This window comes from Strongylocentrotus purpuratus, unplaced genomic scaffold (genome assembly GCF_000002235.5).
Source record: "Strongylocentrotus purpuratus isolate Spur 01 unplaced genomic scaffold, Spur_5.0 spur5_scaffold_6, whole genome shotgun sequence".
Taxonomy (NCBI): domain Eukaryota; kingdom Metazoa; phylum Echinodermata; class Echinoidea; order Camarodonta; family Strongylocentrotidae; genus Strongylocentrotus; species Strongylocentrotus purpuratus.
The window spans coordinates 52,205,928-52,216,871 of record NW_022145612.1 but is presented as its reverse complement, the minus strand read 5'-3'; the positions used below and the strand labels follow the sequence as shown (position 1 = coordinate 52,216,871).

General features: G+C 36.9%; 1 protein-coding gene across 1 annotated transcript; it reads right to left on the bottom strand.

Annotated features, from left to right (window-relative positions):
• Positions 1 to 151: 151 nt before the first annotated feature.
• LOC576984 (proteasome subunit alpha type-5) lies at positions 152 to 8,661 on the bottom strand. The gene is made up of 9 exons (XM_777244.5): positions 8,546 to 8,661; positions 7,017 to 7,078; positions 6,228 to 6,294; positions 5,322 to 5,516; positions 4,550 to 4,657; positions 3,949 to 4,007; positions 3,665 to 3,767; positions 2,555 to 2,641; positions 152 to 1,565 (listed from the first exon to the last, which is right to left on the bottom strand). Exons 2-9 carry the CDS (start codon positions 7,043 to 7,045, stop codon positions 1,488 to 1,490), a joined length of 726 nt encoding a protein of 241 aa, XP_782337.1. The 5' UTR covers positions 7,046 to 7,078; positions 8,546 to 8,661; the 3' UTR covers positions 152 to 1,487.
• Between the last annotated feature and the right edge of the window lie 2,283 nt (positions 8,662 to 10,944).

The window sequence follows — 10,944 nt, the reverse complement described above, 5'->3', positions numbered from 1 at the left end:
AAAATTCTGAACACAGTATAAATGATGAAAGAAATTAGCCAATCATTGAATTGTTGAATTTATAGGGATGAAGTTCTATAATAGCATTGCAATTTCTGATATCTTTTAACATCATCAAAAAGACAACAAAACATAGCACACAAACTCACAATTTTTTACCATTTAATGAGTATTTTAATGTTACACATAAATCAGTCTACATATGATGGAACAGACTAACAATCCAAATCTAACAAAAGAATGTTGGTTGCCGTATGAAAATGATATGTACAGGAAAATTAATTACCACAACTCCATACAGATTACCTATGACTGAGAAAGACTTTCTGTCTGGGCCCCCGAGTTTCAAGAAGATATTGAGCTTTGTCCATATAGGCTTCTAAGCACAAAGTCAATTTTTACCATCGGTCCAAATCAGTGAGCTACATGTATGATCATGAAGCATCACAAGGAGGTGCTTTGGAAGTACCAAGGAAATGTACACATTTAATTATGATTTAACATAATACCGTTGTTAGATACCCCTCTCTGGGAGACTTAAAGATTGGTATTTTTTTTTAAAGTCCCCTTTGTGTGGTTCATGTATTAGAACCGCACTTGCAAGTACATTAAACCATGTATACTTTTGCCTAACCAACAAGACAATCTTATCAGAATGATCCTGTTCAGCCATTGGTCTCATTTTATGAGCTCATATAGGCAGAGGCCTTTCACAAAGTTTCACGTTAAGTCACAGAATACAATAAATGTTGTACCTTTGGAATTATTTGAATTAAATACAAGATAGTAATACCACATGTAAAAGCACAATCATACTTTGAAAATTAAAGTGAATGACACTTTCAATGAAAATGTCAATGTAAACTGAACACTTTGTGCATTTTACAAATACAATTCCTACTACCTCTTAGCAAACAGAAAATAAAATAAACTTATTAAACTGTCAGAAAGCTTCAGAACAACACTACTGAGTATTGACATACGGGTACATTAATTGATAGATTGTCGGTCATTTCCCTAAAGTTGACGTAAGGACGGCATTGCTCTGAAGATGCCATGTTGTTGGACAGCGTATCTGAGAATAAGTCAATTCAAAACAAATCCCTCCAGTTTCTGATAAGCACGTAGCTATGAACATTTATACAGTCTAACATGTATATCAAGACCACCCAAGTAAGACAAGGAATGGTGTCTATATAGGAAGGTGGCCTTAATGTAAAGGTTGTGCTGTTTCATTGAGCAACACTAACCCCCCCCCCCCAAAAAAAAAAGGCTTTATAGACAGGTGGTCTTTCTAAACAGGTGGCCACTAAGGCAGGTTTCACTGTACTACCTCCTCTTCCCAGTCACTACTTTCATTACATGATGGATGAGTATGTCTTGGCTTACAGTAGAATTGATAAAAAAGACATTTTAAGTAATCTGTTGGAGTTGTGAGACCCAAAATACAAAAAGCAACAGAAGAATACAGACATCAGCTGTGTTTCCTACATCTCTGCTATGATTGCCTCAATGTCTTCTTTTGAAAACATCTGGAACTTATTCTGTGGTGTGATGGTTGCCACCTGTAGGGGAAAGTAAAAAAAAAAGACAAAATAAATACAACTTGATGAATACCAATTATTATCAATTATGATACAACTTCTCTATGTGCATCCAAAGGACTTTTAGATAACATTACCCCAGCTTTAGCTCCGGCAACCATATAGCGGTCAGTGCAACCAAGGAATAAATCCTACCAAGTTTCTACACCAGGGGTCATGTACCATTAAAAAGTTCACAGGCACACTTGGGAATCACTTTATGGTGGATTCTCATACCAATTGTATTTCCCAGGTAAAGAGCTTGTCTAAGTCCTGTAAATTTTTCTACAGGTTTGTTAAGAAATGATATCTATATACTGTTTTAAATATAAATATAAAATAAAATATTAAATATTAAATATAAATATAAACAGTCCATGGTGTGATTATTTTTGCCATTTTGGAGAATCCCAACTCATGACAGTGGAAGACGAAAACATGCAATTTTATAGTACTTCAGACCAAAATCAACAAAACCATATTTACATCAATTTCAATGATAATGGGCATTAATAATAATTTTAAATTTAATCTTCAAATTGTTATTATTATTATTATCATTAATTATCATTAAGTATTTGGCAACCTGAATCACTGTAACCCTCAAGGCTCACCTCCCAGTATAACTGATTAAGGGTGTGCAGGTGGACAACTATACCAGAGTTCCCCCGACTCTTATACAAAGAGTGCAGTGGGTTCTTAATGTGCAAATGTGGTGACTCTCCTCTCCACAGGGCTTCCATTTAATGTCCTATCCATGGAACAGTGTTTCCACTGTAACATAGCATGCGTCTATGAATCAAGGGAGGGGCAGTTAACACACAACGCAGGCTTCAGTCATCAGCTGGGTTGGATTTGAACCCACAATCCCTCTTTTGTCTGCTGCTGCAGGTGTCTATAAGGTAGTTTATCGCATCATGTCTGAATGGGGTTTTAGAATATTTTCACTGCTTCTGAATGTTTTCACTCACCTCTACGTTTGTTGAGCTAAGTTTTTCCTCCATGACCTGTTTGAGTACGACTAGTGATTCCTTGCATGCTTCTTTCAATGTCAATGACTGTAAAAAGTATAAGACAAGATCATATTTCATCATGAGACACTTTATTTTACAAAATGGGTTCAGTACAATGTATGTAGTTAAAATAAATGAAGCCACATGACTGTGATATATTCTTTTCTACCCTGCATAATTTTATATTATTAAAGTGATAACACAGGGCCAAGATGTGTATGCAAATCTAGGATGCACTGCCTTGCACACTGGCTCAGTCATTGCATATTTTAATCAACTTTTATGTGGCCCCCCAAAAAGGTGTGCTTAAAATTAATTATTGTTTACAAAAGAAAGGTGTCTTTTACATTTTTCTTGAACTGTAATTATCTACTCAGTAACTTGTTTGGAGAAATGTGCATGTTCAAGTTTTAAACGCAACCAAATCACTCAAAAATTTTAAATGCCTGCTAGGTTTAATTCCATTTAACTCTGATGTGTTTTGGTCAGGGTAACACTGAATCCATTTAACTGTTTTCATCAATCTCTTGAACCCCACATTCCATGCAGTTATCTCTTTACTATACGTAAACATGCCAGTAATTTGAGGTTGAATTCCTTCAACAATAGTAAAAGCATTATTTCAAAAAAGATCTTCTGATGATATAATCATAAAACCTGCTACCATTATCCTTTTTGTACTTTCAGTCCTTACAAAATAAAAGCACAATGTATAGCCTAGATGCTGTAAAACCCAAAATCAATCTGCAATTTTCATCACTTAAAAAGACTTTTGCAATATGAAATTTCACAAATTCAGGCATCTCAAGAAATTTTCAAAAAAGAAAGTTCTAGTTTTATAGAGTAGAATAATTAGGTGAAGCCAATTTAATTTGAGGTGTTCTTGAGTCACCTCACTGGTTGTACAGGCTCCTACAATGATTACTCTACGATCCAAAGCCTGGACCAAACATCGTACCTTACACTTACCCTTACCCTAAAACCCAAACACAACTCTACCCCCTACATGTTTGATGAACAAAGCCTCAAGCAATTGTTGCCAGAGAGAATGTCGGGTCACTACCTCACCTTGTGAAAAACTTCTTGTAATTGTGACTGAGCTCCTTCTGATCCTGATCCAATAGCTTTAGCATCAAACTGAAGGAATGTACCGGAGGGATCCATGTGATATCTGCACAAAATAAATTCAAGCACATAACATTTTACTCTAAGAGCTTTAGGACTTAATTGATATGAATGGATAAACATGAATTTTGGATGTGTTTCTTATTGGTATTTAGGAGAATATATAATCAATTTCTTAGAGTAATAAATACATTGGATGATCCAAAGAAATTAATATAGATACTTACAGGATAGGTCCCTTCTGATCAATACCAGCAAACAATAAGGCTACTCCGAATGGTCGACTCTGTGTAAAGAGAGAGAAGAGTAATATAAAATGCCAAAATTGATATCGAATATTTATTCTCTCCATAGCCACCCCTTCCAATATCCCCATATAATGACAGGGTTACACACTTGAACCATCTCAGTATGAAATGGCTATGCCACAGGAAACATTTGACAAATCACAAAAGCTAATATCTTCATGCAAGTCTCTTGTGAAATGTATCGGGTGACTCACTTTTAAAATATGAGATTGAAATTTAACTTCATTTCAGTAATTCCCAGTAAAAATCTACAAGGTTTTTAAATCTCAATTGCTGTGAAAGTCTATTTCTCTTCAAATGAAATGGTATGTATTTAAAAAGTCATATATTGAAAGCATTTAAAAGGGGGGTCTAGGATTCAAAAGATCAGTTTCAAGGCCAAAGAATTGGATAAGTTCCTCCGAAATGGGAATGGGTGGCAGCTAAAAAGAGGAAATAATCCAGCTAATAAAATGCAATAACAATAACAATAACAATAACAAATCCCATGAGGGCTTTTGAGAAAGTTGAAGCTACCTACCATGGCACCTGATCCTGCTTCATCATCACCAAACTGAAGAGCAAGGTTTGATACAGCTTGAGTTACACTCTCTACAGACATCTTCTCATTGTATGTGAACCAATGACTCTGTCAAATCAAAGGATTTTAAAAAGGATGAATGTTAATAAGCACAAGAATAGACAACTTACATAAGACTGGATCTTACAGAGTTACTTCGAACCTTAACATTTGCTTGTATCTACAAAGTGTTCAGTGATGTTTACAATATGACACAATAACTGCAACATTTGGAGGAAAGCTAGCAATCTTTTTGGGGATTAATTCAGTTGTAAAGCATAATGGCCTCTCAAACTCAGTCTCAAGTTGTGTCTAACAAAGGACATTGGATTACCGTAATATTAAACTTTGGGCTTTCTTACTATGGTTTAGACATAAGATAGGGTCCAACTGAAAGTGTACAGCAAACCATAGGGCTAACTATCACATTTACATATTCATAGGAGACCCCCAAAACGTTGCCTTTATAGCCAAGCAGTCTCTATTGTTAACCAATAGCAATTCAATAATATTTTTGGTGGTCACACTTTTGCTTTGGCAACATCTGCTCCGAGTCTTATTTTTTTCAAAAGATGTACCAGTAGGGTTAGGGTACTATTTCAGTTCTAGGTTGGGTTTAGGGTAATATTTAGGGTTAAAGTTAGAGTTAGGTACAGTGATGCTCAATGGCTGAAGGGTAGGGAACTCAATGAAGCAATGGCCTTTGAAGCATGTGTCATAGACCCATCCTTACCTGTGCTTCTACTCTAGCCCTGTCAATCATAGTCCTAGAGTCTGCTATAAGACCACTCATGGCACATCCAATATGGCTGTCAATCTCCACAATCTTCTCAATACTTGTGGCTTCCATCAGAGGTGAAGTCACTCTCTTCTCTACCGCTAACACGATGCCCTCATTGGTCCTGATCCCAATGGCTGTAGAACCAAGCTGCGAAGGACAGAGCATATCTTGTAAGGAATTTCATTTTTTAAGTGGTCGGTGTAGGGATTTTTTTTAATTTTTTTTTTTTTTTTTTTTTGGGGGGGGGGGGAATGGATGTGTTCTGCCTGCTATATTGAGAAAATCATTTCAATATGGATTAAGAATAATGCTAACTTTTGCTTAAACATTAATTCTCCACTTGACCCAAGTCTGGGAGTACAGACTCTAATTTGACACTGCACCACAATTTCTTTTTCCTAAAGCCTTGAGCAGTGCAGAACTCTGTCAGTCTCTGACTGTGTTAGGAGCAGCTTTCATACAGAGCCTATATTGTGCAGTAGACTGTGCAGTCGGCAAACGCACAACTGACAAGGTTTTGTGCCTGCAAAATATGTTACATCCTTCAAGAGAATGACTGCTAAATTTGGGTTAATCCTTAATTTTCAGGAATCATTCTTCATTGGACCCCTATAAGCGTCATAATTGTAACTGTAACATAATAAGTTGCAATAAAGTAAAGTAGGAACAAACACGTTCTTCACTTATTACTAATGTAAATAGCACATAGTTGCTCTGTCAAAATATGGTGGGCTAGTGCACTTTACATGGGTATTCAATGGCTGCCACCACAACATTTTGGAACTCATTTCTGTTTATTTTCTTTCTTTTTTTTATTTTGCTCTTGAACAGTCCAAAAACTTAACACAAATAACAAACCTTGATAGCTTCTATAGCATATTCAACTTGAAAAAGACGTCCCTCAGGAGAAAAGGTGTTGACTCCCCTGCAGAAGAAAAAAAATGTGAAGGAAAATGAGAGCAGTGCAATAGTACATGTATCAACCAAGATTTGAATACAATTTACTCTTTCTTTGATTCTTAAGCATTATTTTTTTCCTTCATAATTCGTACTTCATGATTGTGCATGAGCAGGGATATATTCTAATGTATTTGGCCTAGTATAATTTTTTTTATTGTGCATCAATGTCTATAATAGAAACTTGTCTACAAACCGATATCTTTACCTCAATTAAAGGCGGAGACAATAATTGAATGATAGAGAAACTCTATAAACCATGTTACATGACATTATTAATAGGAATACTGGGTCTGGAAGGGGTGGACCAAAATATAATGTTGTTGTACTGTTACAAGTTCCAAGATTTTTCTTTTAGATTCAAACAAATCACAGAACTCATATCTAACAGGGCTCAACAATAGCAGGGGCCCGAACACATGGGTTCCCAAAATCTAAGTATGGATTCCCAAAATAGTGAAGTTTTTACATAGGGCTCATGAACAGGGTTGTAAGATTGTAAAAAGTTTAATCCAGACACCTTTTAAAAAGATTAGTGTGGAGCCCTGTTTTTATTGTGAAAATTACAGTGTTGACCTATAAAACTGCCCATCATATCATCCGACCTGCAGCACAAGCAAATTAACAAAAAGCTGGAACTCTGATAAAAATTATGGCTCTAAATATTGTTGTAATCGTGTATTAACATACCTGTCATATTCTGATCTGGTCTGAAACATGGTGATAGGATATTTTCTGACAACAGCGGCAACCTGCAAAAAAAAAGAAGAGGCATGAAGTTATTACCTGGACAATAGTAGGTTGCCTGAAGGTTGGCCGTCAGGTATTTTCATGCTGAATCGGCACAGTGACACATTTTTTTTAAAGACAACTACAAGATCCTGTAGGCAGATTTTGGTGTCATATAATAGGAAATAATGGCCCTTCTTTTGGTGCTAGGGTGAATTTGTATCTGAGTAATTCCATTAATTAGGGACCCACTTTGTGACATTTTTGGTGTCCCACTTACATAAGGAACCCACACATATTTGTGGCTCTGAGTAAAGATTTAAATAGTGGAGTGAGATTGTCAAGTGATTTCCAAGAATAATATTGCATCCTCATACCTAGAATCACGAAACAATCTCACTCCACTATTTAAAGAGCCACTCTAATCCAACTAACATAGCATTTCAAAACATGAATACACCTCTACTTATTATATTCCAGCCTCTGATTTTTCAAAAAATCTCTAAGTCTAAATTGACCAAAAAATGATAATACCGGTAACCATCTATTTTTCACAGTTCTCACGCTTCCTGGGCTACGCCCCTCAAAAAAAGGTAATACGGTCAAGTGGCCTTGATGACGCATTTGACGTCATTGCGGGCATGTCTGATTTGACCTACAACTAAAGATCTCACATTAGGAATGACGAAATTGCCAGAAACGTACTGGGATTATCAAGTGCATATATAGGTGCATTACTATCCTTGCTGTGTATTAAAAGCTGTGTTATTGATTCTCAACATATCAAACATCACTGTACAAAACTCAACAGATTTCACTCAAAATTGGTACTATAGACTCTAGTGATGATTGATGACACCCGATGTAAAAAAGAATAATTCAAAAATTCAAATTGCAATTGTGAGTCCACTGTCAAACTTGCCGATCAGCCGCATCGCCATCATTGTGTGACGTGTGCATGTGTGTGTCATGAGTGTATTGACTATTCATGTATTCAAATGCTGCCTATTAACACGTAGTGCAGTGCTAGAGAGGTCAATACGCATTAGCATTGACTCTCTATGCTTTGCTGGAGTGTGTCATGTGGTGTGCGTTTTATTTTGGTGCAGGAGATTTTCATTTTTCATGTTTTTTGTTATTTCTCTCTCCCTTCTTCCTTTTCCTTTTTTAATAGCTTAATCTCAGATCCACTGGTCCACGAAAACCCCTCAGCCGAGGTGAAGATTGCCTGTACTTATACTATAGCGAAGAATTAGAACTTATAGAATTAGAAATAGAACTTAGAAGACGAAGATGTCTGCAATATTATGTCAATCAAGTTAACACACAAAAGTCATAATGTGGGACTGTAGTCTAGTGTAGACGAGACACCAAATTTGAGCAACAAAATGATTAAGGATATAACGTTAGACCTATGGTATGAATTTCAGATATACAATTTCGACGTAAATCTTAGTTTCTTCCTACAAAATATTTTATTCTAATCTTACCGTATGATGGGACCTGATGCTTTTTTAAATGGGTAAAATTGACTCAACAGGCAAACAAATTTTTGCTGAGCAGTCTCCAACCGGAAGTATGGAGCTAGATAGGCTATCAGATGCATTCTGGGATATTGATTTTACAGGCGTACCGTTTTGGGTAAGAAATGACGTCGCGGGGTGTGGTTCTGCGTTTGGACGGGAGCATTATAGTGTGCAAATTGCACATAGTATGTTCCCGTGAAGAAACATACGACATTGAAATTTAGTGCATCCTGCACATGACGTATTTTCAGCTGACATAGAACATTTCTCAGGTCCCTAGATTGAAAACATTAATGGAAACTATATTCAAATAATATGACCTTTAAATTTCTTGTCACATCATTGGTATATAAATTGGCAATATTTACTGCAACTCAAGGCCAGACTATACAGACATTTTCTCGTGTGGTAACATAACATATCTCTGTACTTTCCTACGTATGTTATATTATGGTGATGACAATGATATTAATCACGGCACAACAAAAAACGGAATATGGCGGTACACTGACAGCCCCTTTCACAGTTTGATATATGTCTTGCAAAGATTATCGGGGTGACTATGCAGGCAGGGACGGTGGGCTCGTCTTTCAGAGTGAGGGGGGGGGGGGGGCACCACAAAATAAGGGCACTTTCTTTGGGAAAGGGTCACCTACAACGCGACTATACGCTTTTTAGACATTGGTAAATACCCCTACATTGGGATTACATTGTCAGGGATGACTTCAATGTTTGTTTCATTATCTACATGGCACAAGATAATAATATATTTATTTGTGAGCGAGCGTATAGCGAGCGAGCTCGATCTCAGTGAAATTGAGAAAAGGTTTCTCATAGTCTCTTTGAATTAGGATTACCTTTTATGGGACAAGTAAAAAGGGATACAAAGGAAAACGACACTTATTACAAAAGAAAAAGAGCACATGACAAAGTAAAAAGGGGAATAATCAGATATAATAAGGGGCACTCACCATGCAGAGATGAGAAAGGGCACTTACTATATAAACATAAAGGGGCAATTATCAGATGAAAAAAGACACTCATCAGAGATGAAAAGGGGCACTTATAAAAATGAAAAGAGTACATACAGAGGAAAAAAGGGCATACAAAGGAAAAAAGGACACCTCTCAGATTAAAAATAAGGCACTTATAAGAGATGAAGGGGCACTTATCAGGTCATGGTAAACTTTTTGTACCTGAAAAGGGCACTCACCTGAGATGAATAGGGGCACATGTGAGAATTGAAAGGGGCACTTATTACAAACGAAAATGGGCACTTATCTAAGGAAAAAGAAAACCTATGATATTCAAATAGAGGCATCTATCATAATGTGTCGGAAGGGGCGTTTATAGGAATTAGGGGAAGTTGCTGTTATTAAACTTAAGAAAAGGGGCAATTATTAGATGGAAAAAGGGCACTCATTAGAAGAAAAAAAAGGGGGGGGCAGGTGTCAAAATAAATAGGGGGACTTATCAAAGGTGAGATAGGACACTCATCACAAGAATGAAAAGAGGGCAAACAAAAGAAAGGGCACTTGTTAAAGTAAAAATGAGCACCTCTCAGATTTGAAAAGAGGAGCACTTATGAAATATTGGTAACGGGGCACTGCTTGTACCTGTAAAAGGGCACTCACCTGTAATGAATAGGGGCACTTATTACCAGTGGCGGATCCAGGGGGTCCGCCCCCCCCCCCTGGGAAAAAAACGTGTAAAAACATGTGAAATTGACATTTTTTGGGAGATGGGCCCCCTCCTCCCTGACGCTCAAGGGGGGTGCGATTTTTGAAATTTTCGGGAGAAAAAAAATAGTGCTCACTACTCTCCCTCCCCCCCCCCCCCCCCCCCCCTCCTGAGCGAAATATTGGCCGGCACGATTTTCAAATTACAGCACACTAAATTTCAAATTGATTTCAAATTTGGACCCCCCCCCCCCCCCCCAAGAAATCCTGGATCCGCGCCTGCTTATTACAAAAGAAAAAGCCATTTATTAAAGTAAAAATGAACACCTCTCAGATTTGAATAGGGGCACTTATCAAATATGATAAGAGGCATGTGCAACGGACACATATTAGAAAAAAGGGGCACTTATATAAGGTATAAGGGGCACTGTGAAAAATAGATGGTTATTATCATTTTTTGGTCAATTTAGACTTAGAGATTTTTTGAAAAATCAGAGGCTGGAATATTAATAAGTAGAGGTGTATTCATGTTTTGAAATGCTATGTTAGTTGGATTAGAGTGGCCCTTTAAATAGTGCATGGAGTGAGATTGTTTAGTGATTCTAGGTATAAGGATGCAATATTATTCTTGGAAATCACTTGACAATCTCACTCCACTATTCAAATCTTTACTCAGAGCCACAA

Excerpts from the sequence above, each read along its gene's own strand:
- LOC576984 (XM_777244.5), bottom strand. The coding sequence starts at position 7,045 with ATGTTTCAGACCAGATCAGAATATGACAG. Across the intron at positions 6,295-7,016 it reads ACCAGATCAGAATATGACAG|GGGAGTCAACACCTTTTCTC; the intron begins GTATGTTAATAC and ends TTTCTTCTGCAG. Across the intron at positions 4,008-4,549 it reads AAGCAGGATCAGGTGCCATG|AGTCGACCATTCGGAGTAGC; the intron begins GTAGGTAGCTTC and ends CTCTTTACACAG.